The sequence below is a fragment of the Neovison vison genome, chromosome 1, assembly GCF_020171115.1.
Source record: "Neovison vison isolate M4711 chromosome 1, ASM_NN_V1, whole genome shotgun sequence".
NCBI lineage: Eukaryota > Metazoa > Chordata > Mammalia > Carnivora > Mustelidae > Neogale > Neogale vison.
The window spans coordinates 251,039,548-251,060,901 of record NC_058091.1 but is presented as its reverse complement, the minus strand read 5'-3'; the positions used below and the strand labels follow the sequence as shown (position 1 = coordinate 251,060,901).

Here is a 21,354-nt window from a genome sequence, read left to right as displayed (position 1 = left end):
TTAGTTTCAGGTGTACAACATAGTGATTTCACAATTCTGTGCTTAGTGCTATGTTCACTACAAGTGTAGCTACCATCTGTTACCATTTAACTATTTCAGTACCATTGTACAACTGTTATAGCACCAGTGACCTTATTCCCTATACTGTACCTTTCATCTCTGACTCATTCATTCCATGACTAGAAGCCTCTATCCCATTTCCCCTCCTCCATTTTGTCCACCCCCGCCCCATGCTGCCCTCTGGCAACCTTCAGTTTCTTCTTTATATTTATGGGTCTGTTTCTGCTTTTCAGCTTTATTTTAAGAAAATCCAAAGTGAGTGCCTGTTCCCGGGTTTCCCTCTCCCAGAGAGGTACATCCCCTTTGCTCTTATAGGCAGTGGTGTGTTCAGAGCTCTACTTCTGTCTTTATTGTCTCCATTCCTGCAAGGCAGCATGACTCCTCCTGTGCATTTATCAGCATCTCTCCAGGTAGTTGGAGCCATGTTAAACTCCTTACCAGGGTTGTCCAAGTCCTCTCCTGAGGTACTAATCATTAATTATTGATGTTACTGCTGGTGCTCTGGCTACAAAACTGCATAGGGTTTGAGAGGGTTGTTCCAACTTTATTTTTCCATTTGATTTATTACTCTAGTGTCTGCAAAATTTAAATTCTCAGGAACACATATACTGTGTTTGGCAGCCAAACCTGTACGTACTCTGAACATAATCTCCAACAGAACTCATTAGAGTATTACCCTTAGTTTTTCTTCCCTGTACCACCTTTCGATTACCTATGAAAATAGCATTTTTTTCCCACTTAGTTTTGTCTAATTTTTTTTTTTAAAGATTTTATTTATTTATTTGTCAGAGAGAGAGGGAGAGAGAGCAACCACAGGCAGACAGAGAGGCAGGCAGAGGCAGAGGGAGAAGCAGGCTCCCTGCGGAGCAAGGAGCCCGATGTGGGACTCGATCCCAGGATGCTGGGATCATGACCTGAGCCGAAGGCAGCTGCTTAACCAACTGAGCCACCCAGGCATCCCAGTTTTGTCTAATTTATATAGAAAGACTTGATACCGTTAAACCATCAAGTTATTTAGAATCATGAGGGTTTTTTTTTTAATTAGTTTTATGTTATTGAAGAAATAGCGTTCAGAGCCTTGTGCTCTTCTCTAGGCTAGTTGTATTGCCTAAACATTGATAGTTTGGATATAGAATTTTAAGTTGTAAAGTACATTTCCTAAGGATTTTGAAGGCATGCTTTATAGTTCTCTAGCTTTTGTTGTTGCTAAGAAGTACTGAGTGAAAAATCAGAAAGTTTGTAGCATCTTCTTTTTAAGGTCCAGTTCTAAAATTTCTTTCTTTCTTTCTTAAGATTTATTGATTTGGGCACCTGGGTGGCTCAGTTGGTTAAGCGTCTGCTTTAGGCTCAGGTCATGATCTCAGGGTCCTGGGATCAAGCCCCCTGTTGGGCTCCCTGCTACTCCCTCTACCTCTTCTTCTGTCCTCTGCTCATGCTCACTCTCTCTCTCGAATGAATAAAAAAAGATTTTATTCATTTGAGAGAGAGAGAGGCATACCAGCATACAGGCAGGGGTAGGGGCACAAGGAGAGGGAGAGAGAATCTCAAGCAGATTCCATGCCCAGTGTGGAGCTGGATACAGGACTCAATCTCACTCATAACTCTGAGATCATGACCTGTGCAGAAACCAAGAATTAGATGCTTGACTGACTTTACCACCCAGGTGCCCTCAGTTCTGAAATTTCTTAAGGATGTTTGTTGGTGTGGATCTTTTTTTCTTCCAATTTGATGGTCACATGGTGATAGTTTTCAGTCTGGAAATTCATGTCCTTAGTCCTTGGCAACTTCAAAAAATGATTTTATTCATGATTTTCTCCTATTTTATTACTTTCTGAGACTCTTTTATTATTCAGATGTTGGACTTCTTAAATTGATTCTTTAGTGTTCTTATTTAAAAATTTTTTTCTCCTGAATACTCTCAATTTTATCTTCCAGTTTTTGCTGTTCTGTTACAAATTTTTCATAACTTTGTAGTCTCTTGATGTTTCTTTATACTGTTGTGAATAGATTTCATGGATGCAGTACTTCTCTTACCTTTTCAGAAGTCTTTACTTAATTCCCTGTTCCTTTGTGCTCCACATTAATTTTTTTTTTCTATTTTTTTAGGTCCTTGCATGTGTTAGTGCAGGAAATGGAAACTACTAGATATTTTAAGCAGAAAAGAAAACGATATGGAATGCAGGTGCTTGGAAAAAATCATTAGAAGGGTTAGAGGTGTTGGAATGATGCCTAGGATGCTATAGATTTTGGGAACTTTTATGTCTGAGACCACCACTGGAGCCACTGAACTTAAACAAACAAACAAACAGTGTGTACTACAGTTCAGAATCAGGAAGCTGCCACTACTGTTGGTACCAACACCTGCCCCATGACCCAGCAAACTGGAGAATGAACATTGGACCACTGTTTTGGAGAAACTTCAGACTGCAAAAATGTCACAAAGCAGTGTCTCTTATGAGGAGCAGTGCAAAATTTCCATGAATGAAATAGTAGCAAACCAAACCTACCCCCTTGTAAAAGGACTACATACTATCACCAAGTGGGTCTTATCTTGGGAATGCAGCGTTGGTTCAGTCTGTGCGTCAGTACTGCAATAAACCATATTACTAGAATGAAGGACAACAACCATCTCAATAGATGCATAAAAAACATTTGACAAAGTGCGTTGCTCTTTCATGATAAAAATACTCAGATGAGGGATGAAAGGAAACTTCTTAACCTGACAAAGAGTATCTATAAAAAATTTATGACTAGTATCACACTTAATGGTGAAGACTGGGTGCTTTCTTCCTAAGATCAGGAACAAGACAAGGATGCCCAGTCACACCACTTAACATTCAACATTGTACTGGAGTTTCTAGCTGGGGCAGTTAGGCAAGTAAAGGAAATAAAAGGCATCCAGATTAGGAAAGAAGTGGCAAAACTGTCTCTATTTGTAGATGGCATGATTTCATAGGAAATCCTGAGGAATCTAAAAAAACAAAAAAATTCCATATCTCTTACAGATGTATTAGAGTATTTCATTTTCCTCCAGAATCCCACCTGCAAGAGATTCTGGAAAATGGCATTTTTTAGCTTTCCAGTTTGGGAAAGCAGAGCTGGGAGGGTAGAATGGACGTTGGGTGAGTTAATCCACAGTGAGAGTTTTTCTCAGAAGTTTGATGACTCCTTTATACTCAGGAATGGTGTTCAGAATCTGATGGAAAGCTGTGTGCATGAGTGGGGCTTCTTGAGCAAGCTTCACTGTGGGTGAAATGGCAGGATCATTTCATTGGGAACACCTACTGTCAGTGTTTTCGGTTTTCTGGGGTTTAGCTGCCTACCTTTCTGGTAGCTTGAAAGGGGATATCAGCGTCTGTACAAGTCCACCAAATTCCCTTATTTTTGTGGTATGGTACTGCTGCCTTTGGGTGTGTTGTGTGACTGCCTGATCTAAGATTCTGCTTACCTTACTTAGTAAACTTTTCATCCTTTGCCATGGTGGATGAGGGTCTTTGGGCCCTGGGGCGTAGTATGGAGAAGTTGTCTGCCTCCTAATAGATTTTCAGCTAGTTCTGCCTCAGAGTTACCAAGGTATGTCTTGTTATCAACAAGCATCTGTAGTATAAAGTAGGTTACTTCTCAGGTGTCCCTGTGTCTGGCTTAGGATTGAGCACTCTTGTGTTGGTCAAGCTCATTTTCCCTCATTTCACTCGTTTCACATCCGTGTTTTTGTCATTTCCTCTTTACTTTTTTCATAATGGATTTGTGCCTTTGCTGTTTTAGTTGGGTTTCTAGAATGAAGAATGAATAGAACAATGAAATTGTGTTGAATGTGACATTTCTATCCAGAAGCTATATCATGTACTCCTTTTTTTTTTTTAAGATTATATTTATTTATTTGACAGACAGCAAGGGAGAGGGAACACAAGCAGGGGAAGTGGGAGAGGGAGAAGCAGGATTCCCAGTGAGCAGGGAACCTGATGTGGGGCTCAATCCCAGGACGGTGGCCGAAGGCAAATGCTTAATGACTGAGCCAGCTAGGCACCCTATATCATGTACTCTTGTAGCATTCTGTATTTTTCTTCTCTTTCCTAGCACTTGCTGAGGAGATTTGCTGACAAATTTAATGGTTGATTAAGATAATTCTTTATGATTGATTTCCTTATGAGAGTGGAATCTCTTTGTGGATGAGGTTAGTGTCTGACTTTGTTTACTATTGTATCAGTACATTTTTCTAGCACTCTCTAGGCTCTCCTAAGATAATTATTGACTTAGTGATTACTATTTTTGTAGGAGGCTATTTTCCTGTGAGATTGCATGAAACCCATGGAGGAGTGGTAAAATAACTAAACATACTGTTAATTTCTAACTGATTATTCTGGTTTAATTTTCTTCAAAATATTGCTTAACTCTTCCATATATTAGTTTGTTTATTATGTGCCTCTACCCACTAGAAAGTACCTTCCATAAACGCAGGGACTTGTTACATTTTGTTCACTGCTGGTTTCCAAGCCCTCAGATCAATGGCCTGGCACACAGTTGTGGTTATTGATTTTATTGATTGTTTTTTTCTCCCCAAGAAGTCATTTTCTATTAGGATTTAAGCTCTAAGCATGCCCTGTAAGCAAGCACAGAAGTAACTATATATGCGAATCTCTTTTCAAATAAATGGTTCTGTGGTCCATTTTAAGTCTTACTTAGTATTTTTTCCTAATTATAAGCTGGTATCAGTTAGGGTTTGCTTGATTCTGATTAGGTTGTTGCTAATTTGTTGACTGCTCCGTTTACTGAATGAATAGCTGAATTTTGTTACCACCAGAAATGATCCATTGCAGCTTTTGAGTTTGTGCAAAAGCATCTTAGTCTTTTTACTAGCACCAGAGGAGACCATGTTAGTAGAAATTGTGATCATAGAACTTACTAGAAATTTTGTGTGTTACATTTATCTTAATTGCAGGGGAATTCATTAAATTTCCTCAATAAAAATATTGTGGGTCACATTCCTTTTTCCTTTGAAAGGTAGGATACTTTGGGGACATAATTGAAGCTGGAGAATGAATGTTAGAGCAGATGCATATTTAATATGCATTTTCAGTCTGTAATTATGAAATAGTTTAGTTTTAAGACAGAAGGTTTGTGTTTGGGCTTAATAATAATCCTTATGTTAAATTCAAAGTGAAGTTTTGGTTTTTTTAAAGTCTGAACCATGGCTAGATAATAAAAGTCATGTTAATTGTGAATTCTAGGTGTGAAGAGAGCCTCAGAAGCTATATTGATAGTCACTTGCATAATTGCTCTAGTGTTGAGTGGCATTCAGCTGCCACCAGACATGTGTTCAGAAGAACCTTACAGGACATTAAAGTACAGAGCTCAAACAGCTGGGCCTGATTGCCTTGGCTGTCCATGTAGAGTAGGTCTCTGCTGAGGGATTTAAAAATCCCTTGTTTTTTGGTTATGATTAGAGGTAACAGTTTCATATAGAGTGATTTCTGTTATGTTATCTGATTGCAGGGGAAAAACTAAACGGCTTTTTCCTTTTACCCCCTGTAATTTATATGTTTTCCTAAATAAGAATGGTCCTGAAGTGAAGTGTTAGTGCTGAGTTAAGAAAGGCAGCTGAACAAAGAAAGGGTGTTGTTGGCATGGGTTTCTTGTGTTCTTTTTCATTTTCTTTTATCTATCTTTTCCTTTCTACCTAGGATATTACAATATGTGCATTAGGGAAAATTCTCAATCTGTATTTGTTGAGTGTCTTATTTTATAAGATGAACCTGACAATGTGTAATAGCTTCTCACAATTGCTAGGACGTGATCTAAGCAAGCAGAGGGTTGCATAGTATTTTGCTATAGAATAATACGAGTGGAATTTAAAACTGACTGAAGAGTGGTGTGTTTTTGGTTTTCTTAAGCTGTTCTTTTGCCTAACATGTTAAAGCAGTAAAGCCCCACATAATTATATTTCCATCTTTGATCTCTATAAACATGAATATTCCTTTGTCTAGTTTATTTTTTTTTTAATTTGTAGCTTCTAAAATTCTGTATTCTTAAGTCTATCAGTATTATAACTTGGATGGATTTTTTAAAAAGATTTTGTTTATTTCTTTGACAGAGAGAGAGAGATCACAAGTAGGCAGAGAGGCAGGCGGACGGGGGTGGGGGTAGGGTGGGGGGGCAGGGAGCAGGCTCCCCGCTGAGCAGAGAGCCTGATGTGGGGCTTGATCCCAAGACCCTAAGACCATGACCTGAGCTGAAGGCAGAGGTTTAACCCACTGAGCCACCCAGGCGCCCAGCTTGGATTTCTATAAGAACACACCTTTCCAACAGATTTTAGCAGTCATTTACTGAACTCTTGTCCACTTTTGAATATATGCAGTATAATAATCTTTGGTGAATTTCTTGGAAATGACATATACTATCCGGAAACTGTTAGACCAACTCAGGGGTCATCTATAATTTAGGTCTCTTACTTTGAATTGCTTAATATAACTCTTTGTACTTACATTTCTGTAATACGACAATCAAGGAACAAGGACAAAATTATTTGAGAAAATACTGAAAATTATGGCAACCGTGAAAGAAGAAAACCAGACCCAAGCATGTTACAGTTCCTGTCTTGAAAGTGAACACAGATGCTTTGTTAACAGATACATTGCAGGGGCGCCTGGGTGGCTCAGTGGGTTAAAAGCCTCTGCCTTTGGCTTAGGTCGTGATCCCAGGGTCCTGGGATTGAGCCCCACATCGGGCTCTCTGCTCAGCAGGGAGCCTGCTTCCTCCTCTCTCTCTGCCTGCCTCTCTGCCTACTTGTGATCTCTGTCTGTCAAATTAATAAATAAAATCTTTAAAACAAACAAACAAAAAAACAGATACATTTTAGGTGATAAAGAGAAGCTAAGTACCTCAGCTGAGCATTTGTGATGTAAACTGACCTGTGTGAGCAACAAAATGTAAACAGAAGGGCAGTAATTTCCCATTGCTTAAACTATTTTGTAATGAGTTTCAGATTATGTTCCAAGTATGTGTCCCTGTAAGTTTACTTTTAGATTTCTGTTCCATACTAGTTATTTGACCCTGTTGAAGTGGCTAATCTAATTTTTCAAGTGTTTACAATTACAGTATACTTAACTAATTCATTTGTAAGTAGTTACTGTCATATGCTTAACTAGATCTTGAGTGGTTTTCTCTGTGTTATGTATATGTAGTGTGACTTTATTTAAAAAGGGCTCTGGGGCGGCTGGGTGGCTCAGTTTGTTAACTGTCTGCCTTCTGCTTGGGTCTTGATCTTGGGGTTATAGGATCAGCCTGGCATTGGGCTCCCTGCTCAGTGGGCAGCCTGCTACTCGCTCTGCCTCTGTCACTGTCTCACTCTCTCTCAAATAAAGAAAGAAAGAAAGAATAAAATCTTAAAAAATAAAATAAAATGTGCTCTACATTTATTACCTAGTAATAATATGTTTCCCCAAGAGCTACATTGTGCATTCATTTTCTAGTGACTCTCTAATTGAGTGCATTTTTGAATCTCCCATTTCTTCATTGGTGGGGCTTGTCGGCATTGGGTACACTTAGGCAAATGAAGAATATTGAAGGAGTAGGAGACTTGTTCATATGGAAGGGGTAGTACAAATATCTAAGCCAGTTCCAGCACTGAGTTCCAGAGCCACGTAGTTCAGTGCAGAACCCAAGGTTGAAATTATAATCCTAAAACAAGTCAAGGTCAAAGAGGTGGTAGACTAGAATACCAAGATGACGAAAGCAGTGAAGTATAGTGGTGTTTCTGGTCATAGGGGATGGTCAGGAGCAATTCAGAAAGTGACAAGTAAGCAGATGTATTTAGGTTAGCCCTTTAGGCCTCAGGAGATAGTAGGGATGGGTCCCAGAGGTTATTGGTAGGTACCAGGTTCTTTTGGGAAGGTACCTCCATGTTGTATCCTCCAAGCTATGGCTGTTACTCTTGAGTCGCTATTATAGAATGTTAACCGAAATATAAGTGTAGGGGCACCTGGGTGGCTCAGTGGGTTAAGCCTCTGCCTTCAGCTCAGGTAATGATCTCAGGGTCCTGGGATGGAGCCCCACATTGGGCTCTCTGCTCAGCAGGGAGCCTGCTTCCCCCTACCCTCTTTTTCTGCTTGTGATCTCTGTCAAATAAATAAATAAAATCTTAAAAAAAAAAGAGAGAGAGAGAGAGAGAGAGATGTAAGTGTATCCTGTCAAGCTGATTATGTTTTTAATGGTCAGATATTTGATTAGACCTGGTTAACTTATTATGACTGGTGAAATTGAAGTTTTCTTGAAGTAAAAGCTAATTATTTTTATAAAGGGATGAAGTTCTCCATTAGAATGGAATAGTGTCAGTTACATTTTATAAAAGTTTTCTTGGCTGCATTTGGAGTTTTGGTTCTTCTGTAAACGTCTATGTAAATGGGTATGTTTTTGACTTAAATTCAGCAGTGTGTATATTTCTAGTGTTAGATTCACATTGTGAATAAAAACGAAAACATAGAAAGGTGTCTTTTTCTCGAGGTGTGGGAATAGCTTAGTCAGGGTAAGTCAGAGCAAATCCAGTTAAGAAATATTGTCCAAGAATAATGCCCACCAACCCCTTAAGTGATAGCTTCTCATAACTTTGGATTAAGTTGGGCTTTCTTCCAGGGCATTGCCAGATGTGACTCTGCTTAAGTGGTGGCTGCAGCCAATTAATGTGTTTTGTATGTTTTAGGATGTCATTTCTGCAGGTTTCTGTACTTTGACTAAAGTGCTGATAATTAGATCAAGACTTCCTGTGTCATATGTAATGAATGAACAATAATGATGCAGTTAGAACTATGATAAAATTATGTAACTTTCTGCATGGCCCCCATGTGTCCTTGGTATTGGCAACTTATGTGCCATATAAAACTCACTGATTCATAGCTTATTAGATGGAGACTTGCATGTAGTCTTAACTTTTTTATGGTAATTGGTAAGATGATAAGGAGGGCATTTGGGTATGTGAATTTTAGAGATTATAGAAGTCTCATAGTTATTTTTTTCTTCTAGGAAAAAACACACTATATACCATAAAAAAGCAGGGTAACTTTCTCTGGGGAGTGTATGGGGGAATTTCTTTTAAGAATTTCCAAAATAGGGATGCCTGAGTGGTTCAGTTGATTAAGTGTCTGCCTTTGGCTCAGGTCTTGATCCCAGGGTCTTGGGATCGAGTCCACATCAGGCTCCCTGCTTAGCAGGGAGCCTGCTTTTCCCTCTGCCTGCCTCTCCCTTTGCTTGTACTCTCTCTTTCTGATAAATAAAACCTTTTAAAAAAAATAAACAACAATAACAACAACAAAAAGAATTTCCAAACAAAAAAAAATTTCCAACAACAACAACAACATTTCCAAAATAGGGTGCCTGGATGGCTCAGTTGGTTAAGTGCCTGCCTTCGGCTCAGGTCATGATCCTAGAGTCCTAGGATCCCTCTTGAGCCAGGGCACATAAAGTTAGCTTTTATTTGCAATTTTAAATTTTAAGTACATTTTCAGCTTCTGATTCGTATCTGTCTACTTTGTTCTCTTATGTGAAAGAGCTTTAAAGAATTCTGTTCTTTAACTAAAAATATAATTCTTTATATTCTTTATAGAATATAATTTATATATTATGTATAATTATAATTTATATTCTTTAAGAAATTAATTCTTTAAAGAATTTATAGTAGAATAACATATTTTTACAGATTGATAGTATAAGCAACTAAGAACTTGACAGCAGTTTCAAGTGGTGTTATTGGTGGCTCAAGGTACCACAAATTAATAGCATATCCTACTCTCATCCCTTTTATTCCATCACTCCTTAATCTTTTTTTTTTTTTTTTTTTTAAAGTAGGCTCTGTGACCGACATGGGGCTTGAACTCACTACCCTGATACCAAGGGTCAGAGGCTCTACCGACTGAGCCAGCCAGGCACCCCCACCACTCCTTGGTGTCATTTGGTCTTGATCGTTGTTGAGGAAATTACCATGTTCTAATTATTCTTAATGTTCTTAATTTTGGCTTCATGTATTTCCTGTATTCTTCTAGATGTGCGGTGTCTTTGGCTTGAAGAGTAACATTCTGAATTTCAAAATGTGCATGTTTTATTATCCATTAAATCAATGATACCAAAGAGAACATGCAGTAGCCTCTAAAATTGATGGGAGTTTTAAAAATTCTGTATCCTTCCTGGTAGGCCTTTTTGGTTTCTGGGAAGCACAGGTTGACCTTGCCAAGAGATATCGCATTTGTAAGTACCACATTATGATCTGAGATTTAAATATTGGGTAGTGGTGGATTGGATAGTGGATAGAATTTTTTTGTACTTAACTTTTGTTAAGTAATTTTAAGCCAGTAGCTTTTGTGAATAAAGTGTAATACTCTATGAAATATGATTTTGTTTTAAATCATATGTTTTATGAAATATATTCCTGCCCAGCTCTGCTCATTTATGTAGTGGGACAGAATTGTTCCTCACAAGCAATGATTGTTCTAATGAATTCCCAGCTTCAGAACCCAGCCCTTCCATGAACTGGCCATTTTTCTTTTTTAAGATTTTATTTATTTTTTATTTGACAGACCGAGATCACAAGTATGCAGAGGCAGGCAGAGAGAGAGAGAGCAGAGAGCCTGATGCGGGGCTCCATCCCAGGACCCCAGGATCAAGACCTGAGCTGAAGGCAGAGGCTTTAACCCATTGAGCCACCCAGGCACCCCTGAACTGGACATTTTTGTTATAAATTAATGACTGTATAGGGTTGCTTCTTTTTTTTTGAACAGCTGATTTTTTTTCTCCTCCTAATTGAATCATCAGTGAAAGGATGCCATCTTGTGGTTTTGAAAAATACAGGAATTAAGAAAAATACTGATAGAGGATTGCTGAGATTTTATGTATATAGTTGTTTTATGATGCCAAAACGAGTAAGAGAAGAATACTATTAACTCTTCTCTTTAAATTATATGTGCTTATCTTTTGAGACAGTTTTCTTCATTTTATTTGGATAATAAAATATTATTTTGAGAATTCCTGTTAACTGAGGATTCTTGTAGCACATTCTCAAACATCAGTTGTAGAAATACTCTTCTATAATATCTGTTTTAATTAAGAATTGTTACTGAGAATTTTGGTATTAAGGCTCTCCCAGGGCCACCAATTAATGATAACAATTATTTGGAATGAAAAAATTATTTGTTTAAAGAATTATTTGACAAAATATATCCAAAGGAAATTTCATTCTATAATATAGAACTATATTTAATAAAAAGTGATACTTTATTTTTCTGTTTGTTCATTTAAAGATTTATTTATTCATTTGAGAGAGAGAGAGCTCACATGCTTGAATTGGGGGAGGGGGTAAAGGGAAAGAGAAAATCTCCAGACAGACTCCCTCCTGAGTGCAGAGCTCGCCACGGGGCTCCACCTCACGACGCTGAGATCATGACCTGAGCCAAAATCAAAAGTCAGATGCTTAACTGACTGAGCCACCCAGAGGCCCCAAGAAATGGTATTTTGGAAGAAAACGAAACCTCAATTCAAACCTCATTTTTGTAATTAATAGTAGAAACTGAAATAATTTTTCCTCAACATATTAGGAAGGCCCTTATCTGTAAGTTAAGGAAATCTTAAAATAACATCTTATGTAAGAAATGGAATGTATTTTGCAAGCTTGGGTCCAGTGAGTTCATATGTAATATTAAGGGAGCTTATATAAAGTCAAACAGAAACAGACTCCGATATGGAGAACAAATATGGTTGCCAGAGGGGGTTCAGGTTGGGCAAAACAGGTGAAGGGGATTAAGAAGTACAAACTTGTGGTCGTAAATAATTCTTGGGGATGTAAAGTACAGCACAAGGAATATGCTCAGTAATATAGTACCTTTGTATGGTGACAGATAGTAGCTGTATTTATCAAGTTAGTAACCATTTTGTAAATGTATATGAATGTCAGATGGCTAGGTGGTACACTGAAAACTAATGTAATACTGTATATCAACTATACTTGACGTATTCTACATGATAGAACTCTAAATTCTATACTAAGAAGAATACTAAATTCTTTTTTCTTTTTTTTTTAAAAGATTTTATTTATTTACTCGACACAGAGAGAGAGATCACAAGTAGGCAGAGAGATAGGCAGAGAGAGGGGAGGGAGGCAGGATCCTTGCTGAGCAGAGAACCTGATGTGGGGCTCTATCCCAGGAACCCGAGATCATGACCTGAGCCAAAGGCAGAGGCTTAACCCACTGAGCCACCCAGGTGCCCCGAAGAATACATTGGTTCTGTAGACTTCTTTGATTTAGAGTCATTAGTAATCTTGGAAGGGAAATCATTGAAGGGTAAAGTTGTTATCCACCAAAACTCTAGATTTAATGCTCCCGAATTGCTCTGCTAATTTTAGTAGACTGTAGTAGCCTTTATTTAAACTGCATCTTTTGTTTCCCCTTCGGCGGGGAGGGGGACGGCTTCAGGTCAGGGGTGTAATTTGATGTCTTGCACTTTTTCAAATGTCTTACAGTTATGCTAAGAAAGAATCAGATCTTAATGGAGCCCAGATGAAGCTTCGAGAATATGAAGCCGCACTGAATTCTAAAGATGCAGCTCTGGCCACTGCACTAGGTGACAAAAAAAGTTTAGAGGGAGATTTGGAGGATCTGAAGGATCAGATCGCCCAGGTAAGGCAAATGCTGGTCTTAAGCCCTGTTGGGAGGTTAATTCCCCATCTGACTGGGTCGAGTGCTTTGATTTCTGAATTAACTTAAAACATTTTTTATTTAAAAATTAAAAAAAAAAAATTTATGGTTTCCCTGAAGGATAGTCTTCAGGCAGCTAACATGCGAAGTATCTTCACCTCTCAGTCATTTTATCAGGGTCAAGCAGATCTTACTGCTGCTCTTCTTTCTTTCTCTTGTGCTTAAGCTCTTTCTGTTTCTTGCTCTCAAAACCTGTTTCATTACTGTACCAAAATGTAAGAAAAGAAAGGAAAAGAAAAAGTCCTAACATTGCTCCACACACAGGAACAAGTGAAAGTGGTAGCTAAAATCCTTCGTAGGTCTTTGTCCATTACTTGTTGCCAGTTACCAGATCTGAGAGGTGTTTCAGTGTGGCACTCTTGGTGGGACCAGCATTTGGACACATGGTTCTGTGATAAAGGTTATAGTAAGAGACTTTTATACACAGATAAAAGATACAAACGTTTTAGTTTATGATTTGATTCAGTCCATAGGTATCTCTTAAATTCGTTACTAAATAATTGCTATGTGATTTTTTGTCAATTCTTTCTCTGCATATTAGTTGGAAGCCTCCTTAGCTGCTGCCAAAAAACAGTTAGCAGATGAAACTTTACTTAAAGTGGATTTAGAGAATCGCTGTCAGAGCCTCACCGAGGACTTGGAGTTCCGTAAAAACATGTATGAGGAGGTAACTATACAATTTTATTTTTTTAAGGAAAGGAGGAATCCTAAATATTTTGTTATAACTGTATAGTAAAAAAAGGGAGAAATTTTATAGGTAAATTATTCAAGGTAAGATTGTATACAAGAATTCAGGCTCTTACAATGAAGAGATGTGATTTTACTTTATCTAATTCCTAAGGGCTTGGTCATAGTGGTTAAATACTCTCAACCTTTTTGAGTATTTGTATTAGTATCTCTTGATGCCCAATAAATTACTCTAAATTTACCAACTTAAAACCACAAATCTTTATTATCTCACAGTTTCTGAAGGTGGAGAATCTGAGAGCTGCCTTACTGCATGAATTGGATATGTTATAGGGTCTCTCATGAGGTTACAGTTAGGCTTACAGCCTGAACTGGAAGAACTGCCTCTGAGCTCATTCACAGGTTGTTGGTATGAAGAGCCAGTTCATCATAGGCTTCTCCCTGGGGCTGCTTATGCTATGGCTTTCCAGAAGAATGATTGATGAGAGAGAGAGGGCGGGGGAGCAGAAGACCGAAGCTGCATTGTCTTCTGTTACTTTTCTAAGCCTAGAAGTTGTGTACTGTCACTCTTTTTTTTTTTAAGATTTTATTTCTCTATTTGACAGAGATCACAAGTAGGCAGAGAGGCAGGCAGAACAGAGAAGGGGAAGCAGGCTCCCCGCTGAGCAGAGAGCCCAATGAGGGGCTCGATCCCAGGACCCTGGGATCATGACCTGAGCCAGAGGTTTTAACCCACTGAGCTACCCAGGCGCCCCGTACTGTCACTCTTTATCACATAGACCAACCATGATACACTGTGGGTGGGGATTCTACAAGGGTGTGGCTGTCAGGAGGCAGCCATCATTGGGGGCAACCTTGAAGGCAGGCTACCCACAGCACTTATAGTTAGATATATATATTTTAAAATAGTCTCTGTGGTCAAGCCTTGGCAGATGAAGGTAGCAATTTTTGCCAAAAAAATAAGTAATAAAATTGAAGAAAGGGAAATGTATATTTTCTCAAAATTGAAGAGGACTGGAATTAACCCAGGGTATGGAACCTGCAATTAAATACTTAATGATTTTAGAAGTAATATAAATTTGAGAACAGCAACTAACAATTACTTTAAAAATGGGGAATTATTATAGAACTTAAATTTCCTTTTTGTTAATTGGAGAAAAAATAATAGAAATTTGACTATTTTTACAACTACATTCTATTAAAACATACAGGTGTTAGGGCACAGTGTACTTACTGGACAAACAGACTTTGGATAACTCTTGAGTCATTTATTTAAAAATGAAATAACTAATACCTGCTCTTTTCTTTTGGGGGAATAGTGACAATCAAAGTGGAATATTTTGTGCAGAAGTTCCCTGTATGAAGTATAGTGAATACTATCACATAATTGTTAACTACAGTTTTGTTTTATAAATGGAGGCATTTTTGTATTAAGTTGTCTTATATTTTTGTTTGTTTTGATAAAATTGCTTGTGATATATCATTACTTAGTTTTTATGCTATGTGTGGACTCCTGTATCTTTAAACCAAGAGTAGGGTATTTTTTGTTTGTTTAATTGCAAGTCATTGATTCTTTATGAAATAATAAAAAAAAGTAACTGAGTATTTTTAGGTTGCGTAGCATCTTTGAATTTTTTTTTCACCTTTGAATATTTTGATGTTTGCCTTTCTGAGAATGGACTTAAAATATTCCTCTTCTTTTTTATTTAACATAGAGGATATAATTCTATTCAATAAATATATTTCAGTTTCTTATTATGAGCAGTTAAGCGAGTGAGAAAGAGGAAAAAGGAAAACAGGAAGAGGAGGAAAGGAGGTAGATAAAGGGCAAAATTACTTGTTGAACTAAACCTTTTATTTACATGATTTACGTGTCATTTGCTTCATTAAATATATATGAGCCCTGGGAGGTTAGTAACAGAACTGGAATCTGAACCCTGGTTTTCGGATTCTGTCAAGTGCATTTTCCTCTGCAATGAGCAGTTAAAAGAAAGATGAAGAAATGCCTAGGGAGCCATATGCAGGAGGAAGACCAGGAACAAACATCAGTGGGTAATATCCCCCTCTTGTGGGCTCTTTAATTATTGCCATTAAAGACAAATTGTTGTATTTTCAGAGCTAGAAGCTGGAATGGAAATTTTATTCTTGGACTGGGGTTCCTAAGCATTTTAGTTTTGGATAGTCCTTAAAACCTGAATTGAAGGACTATGCCTACTAATTCTGTTATTTAATAGTGAATGGTCATATGTACTTAAGAGAATAAAGTAATATTGGTAATATGTTTCCAGATCTATTGATACTGATACCTTAGCACCAGCTGTTAACATAAGGCACATAAATTAACTTGCTCTGCCTATTGCATTCTTAGTATGTTTAAGAAAATAGTTATGTTAAGCATAAATCTTCTAGTTAATTTTTCTGAGCGGCCAGTTTAACTTTTCATGTGCATTTTTTCTGGAGACATCCTTAGGATCATCATCATACCAGTTTAGAAAAACAATGACCATTCAGTGTACATAGTTAGTGTATGATTTCATGGTAGTGTAGTGCTTCCAGGCCATTTCTTGTCTTCAGAGAAATACGTAGCTATGCCACTGATAAGAAAGATAAAATTCTTAGGTCTTTAGCTGCCACCCCCACTTCTGTTGTTGGTTCTAGCTCAAAAATCTTATCGTTTGAAAACAAAGGCAAAAATAGGTCTGTTCACATGGCTGCTCTAGGACACACCCAAGGAGGTGGTTTTAATACTTCATATGGCCCTGATGTTGCGGAGACGTGTCCCAGGGCAACTGTGGGAGGTTAACTTGGTTTTCTGTGATCTTTCCCCCAGGAGATCAATGAGACCAGACGGAAGCATGAAACTCGCTTAGTAGAGGTGGATTCTGGACGTCAGATAGAGTATGAGTATAAGCTGGCTCAGGCCCTTCATGAGATGCGAGAACAGCACGATGCCCAAGTGAAGCTGTACAAGGAGGAGCTGGAGCAGACTTACCATGCCAAAGTGAGTGGTCTCCCTGAGTGCCCAGAACCCTTACTAAACTCACCCGCAGGAGTGTGACTTGATGTCTGCTTGGTTCTAATTTTCTTCAATGAGTTCCCCTAGTCTCTCTGAGAATAGAAAATGGACTTAAAAAAAATTCTGTCAAGTAAATGTTACTAGAAATTATTCAAAGAAAGTAGAGTTATTTCACTTTTATCAGAGGTTAAGGTGTGCCTTTCTGTCCAATCGATCACATGTGTCATGTCATAGTAGCGAACCCTAAGCTTCTGAAAATTCTTTTGTTCCCACAGCACGTGCTGATTCCGCTGTCCTGTGCATCCAGTTAACCATGAGTGCCGGGCAGCACCTCATCAGACTTCCATGGCGTCACTGTACATAGTTTGTGACCGCCACACTTTGGGCCAAGTGAAAGTCTCTGAGATTTCTTCCTCTGCCACTTTTACTCATTTAAAAAAATATCCTAGAAACTTCTCACGTGTGTACATGCAGATCATGCAAAAATCTTTAACACCAGTGAGTACAGGCTTTCCTAGTAAATGGTTTTATCCCAGTGTGTTAAATGTGGCATGATTTGATTAAAGAGAGTTAATCAGTGAAGACTTAGAAAATTAAGGTCATAGAGGTATTGTAAATAATTTCTATGAATGGGCTCAACTGTTGATGTTGCATTTAACCCATGTTATGAAGTAATTGGCTAATGAAGCCCTACATCGGATTGTCTAACATTTACTTAGTGCGAGGCATTGTGCTGGGCAGTGAAGGAGGTCAGTCACCTAGACTGTGGCCCCAAAGGAAGCCAACAAACAGCCAACAAATGTGCCTCATACACGTGCATAATGGAATGTTATGGGCATCTGGAGAAATAGGATGTTTCTATCTAAGGGGCTGTTTTTTGCTTCTGAAAGGGAGTGTTTCTCTTGGGACATAATCTAAAATTAGTACTTTCTGTTTTTGACTTTATCTTCTGTAATTAGATTTGGTGGGTTAGAGATATGTGATGTTTATTTTCCTATAGGCATCACCCACAGTTAAGTTGCTACTACCCATTCTCCTTACTTGCAATATTAACTGACACATTAGAGATATAGTGGGTGAAATATTTAAGTAATACACTTTGGAGAAAGACCCATGTATATTACCATCGTTAAGCACAGGTACTGGGAATTGAGCCTAAAGTCAGAAAGACTGAAGAGAATTCGTACCACATCAGCAACTTCATGATGCTTTTCCTGTTTCATCAGCCAGTTACCAACAGGGCTTAGGTTTGAGATGAAATGCCTTAAAGTGAATCAGACTTCCTTATTCGTTTGTTCTAAGTCACTAGGTAAGACTGACTGTTGGTTTGTTTCTTCTTTAGCTGGAGAATGCCAGATTGTCATCAGAGATGAATACTTCTACTGTCAACAGTGCCAGAGAAGAACTAATGGAAAGTCGTGTGAGAATCGAGAGCCTTTCATCTCAACTTTCTAATCTCCAGAAGGAGGTAAGTAATCGTCTTCCTCTAAGAAGAGTCCAAGTTGCATGTGAAGGCCACCTTCCCCACTGTCGTCTCCCTGCTTTGCTCTGCCTGGTGTCACTTTTCAGAGAGCACAGTATTTTCTGCACTCTGGTTGCCCGGCGCTTTCCCGATGTTTTCATTTTGCAATGCATAAATGTTCTCTGAGCATGACCATCATTCCTAAATGAATAGATTATCCAGAGCTCAGGAGGTTTCCCTTAGGAAGTAACATGCCGGCTTATTTCTGGGGCTTATCCCTGGGCCCAGATTTTCTGAGCCATGTAGCAGCCTCATCTCTACACTCTTCCTGACGTACTCCTTTTTAATCACATTTGGAAACCATAATAGGAAAAACACACAGAAATTGTTTGTGAGTAGTAAATGCTTTGCTATCCTAGACAGTTCCCATAGTGTTTGGACTCCTTACTGATCAAGGTCATGGGAAAGTGGCATTAATGGTGCATTAAGAAATTAGTAACTACTTTAGTCTTTGGTACACCCTAGTGACAAATGATTGCGTTCCTGGTTGTGCTGAGTGCTTGTGAGTGTATGCCAGTGCTGTCTAGGTACAGCTTGGGCAGTGTGCATGTGGAGATCCATGTCTGTCCAGTGGTCATGTTGGTGTGGACACAGAGCGCACGAGCATCTACCTAGGTACTCAGAAGGCTTTCACAGTCTACTTCTCACCTTAATTACTTGAGAAGAATCTCCAGCTTCCTTTTCCCTTCAGGGAGATTTTTATCCTAAATTTTCCATGTAAGAATAAACTTTGTTTTATTCTTGACTAAGTTTTTCTTCCTTTTTGTTTTTTCTTTCCTTTTTTTTTTTTTTTTTTTTTTAAGTAAACCCTTTATAAAACTGAAGATATTGTAGGAATTTACAAAACAAGGCAGACAGGGAACTGCATAAAATCGGGTAATGTAAACAAAATTAAAACAGAAGCTTTTACATTGCCTCTATCACATGTGCTTTATTATTTGTAACATAATCTAAAAGATTATTTTAGACCTATTTTGTCCCAATAGTATTTTGGACTTTTCCTGTAGCACTAGAGCTGGAAGGGTCTTTTGAGTTACTCAGACACAGACCTAGGTGAATTTAATTACTTGCCCAGAAGCTACAGGTCGATAGATGGGTTTCTTTTCTAGTTGGCAGTTTTTCCCTTTACCTCTCACTCTCTTCAAAGATAATCTTTTTTCCATGGCACCATCTTAATAACTACCTTTCCAAAAAATAGGCCCCTGTGTTCTTACTTCAAGTTGACATTTACTACTTATCTCTGTTTAATTAATCATATTCTAGTTATCCCCTTTCCCTCAATTTCCCATGTCCCTACCTTTCTTTTTTTGGGGGGGGGCTGCTTCATATTCCCCTTGATGATGCTAGCTGTAGAGGTTTTATAGACTGGGGCGGGGCAGGGGGTGGTCTGAGACTTGCCTGCTGTTGGACAGTGAGAAGCTGGGAAACTTGATAGCCATGTTTCCTGACTCAGGTTCAGGGCTGTTTCCCTGTTGGCTTGTAGGTTCTCTTCCCATCCTTGTAAGGTTTTTTGATTAACTTCTGGTTAGTGGTATTTAAATGATGTTAGGTAGGGCCCTGGGAGTTTCTAGGAGCTAAGACCTTATGAAATAGGAGAAGCACCTTCTTTAGCCAGAATAGTTTTAAATTTCTCTGTCTTTGGAGAGCTGAGGGGAGGGAGAGATGTCCTTTCCTCTGTTCATTACTAAAACCAGATTTTATGATAAATAATATATCTTGAGGAGTATCTTCATTAGTTGATAAACTTTAGCCTCTTAGATCATAAAAAAGAAAAAAGCCACCCCTCTTGGTATTATCCCATTGTGTATCTTAAAAGCATTTGGTGTTGTGTCATACCAGTTTCATCATGCTACCTCTTAGGCCATACAGTTTCCTTTTGGTTATATGACTCATGTTAGTGAAGTACCCCTAAAACTTTATTTAAAATAGACATAGCCTTGGGGCACCTGGCTGGCTCAGTTGGTAGAGTGTGTGACTCTTGATCTCAAGGTTGGATGTTCGAGGCCCATGTTGGGTACAGAGTTTACTTAAAAATAAAAAATCTTAAAAGTAAATAAAAAAATAAAATTGGCATAGTCTTTAAAATGCTGACTCCTGAAAATATTTTTAAATAAAATAGAGATGGTAGCAATATTTTGTTTTGGAGTTAGGAATTTCATATATTGCTTATAGCATTTCTTTTATTTCTGTCTGGATTTCTGACTGGTGAAATTAATTGGATGGTCACAGTCTGTTTGGCTTGTGGAAGACTCCATTGGCATTTTGAAAGCACCTCTCAGTTTTGTTTTTTTTTAACACCCAGACTAGAAACTTCTATTGTAGCTAGACTCTAGTAAACTAGTACAGTTATGTTACTTAAGTTACTATAAAATAAGAAAACCAGGACTGTCAAGTCAGTCATAAAGTACTCCAGAGTGAGAAGTGAGATCTTACATATAACCTAATTAGACCTCTTCATTTTTCAGATGTGACATTGGCTTAGTGAGGTTAGTTACAGCCTGCCCAGAGTCTCAGAGGTACTTGATGGCAGACTTGGGAAGAAGGATCTAGGTCTGTCTCTCAGGCTTTATTCCTTGTGTTTCACTACATAACAGGTGAAGTGCAGCTGTTGAAAATACAATTCAGATATTTCTAAATGAGTCACAGTAACTTTAAAACTTTTTTATATCTTGATTCTATTTTTCCCCCACTTAAAGAACTCTGTAACATCAGAGGCAGACCAAGGAACATTTGGGGGTAAACAGATCTAGGCTCAGATGTTCCCTCTGCATCTTGAGTACTTCATGCCTTTCGTCAGCTCCCCTTTACATTCTACCTTGTTGCTCATGCTGTCTGCCTCCCACATGAGAAGTATAGTGAAGAGGTTGATTGAAGGAGAGGCATTTGAACTTAAATTTTATTAGAAGACTGTGAGGGAAAAAAAGTGGATTTCTTAGTTTATAGTATGGTTTTAGCAAGTGCAGTTCAAGTGCCAGTTCTCGAGGCAGGAATTATGTTTAGCATCACTCTTAAGATGAATGCCTGCTTCTGATATAGAGTGTCAGTGGCTACTCTGATTTTAGTTAATTGAGTGATTATTATTATTTTTTAAAGATTTTATTTATTTATTTATTTGACAGACAGAGACCACAAGTAGGCAGAGGCAGGCAGGGAGAGAGGAAGGGAAGCAGGCTCCCTACCAAGCAGAGAGCCCGACGCGGGACGCGATCCCAGGACCCCGGGACTATGACCCGAGCCGAAGGCAGAGGCCTTAACCCACTGAGCCACCCAAGCACCCCGAGTGATGATTTTTTCAATAGCCTTTTATTTTGGCACAATTCTAGTTTTACAGAAAA

General features: G+C 38.4%; 1 protein-coding gene across 1 annotated transcript in view; it reads left to right on the top strand.

Annotated features, from left to right (window-relative positions):
* The window catches only part of LMNB1 (lamin B1), a 53,169-nt gene that overhangs the window by 13,626 nt on the left and 18,189 nt on the right, over positions 1 to 21,354 (top strand). The window contains exons 2-5 of the mRNA XM_044228491.1: positions 12,560 to 12,716; positions 13,336 to 13,461; positions 16,312 to 16,482; positions 17,840 to 17,965. Coding sequence (XP_044084426.1) covers positions 12,560 to 12,716; positions 13,336 to 13,461; positions 16,312 to 16,482; positions 17,840 to 17,965 — 580 coding nt within the window. The remainder of the gene's footprint in view (positions 1 to 12,559; positions 12,717 to 13,335; positions 13,462 to 16,311; positions 16,483 to 17,839; positions 17,966 to 21,354) is intronic.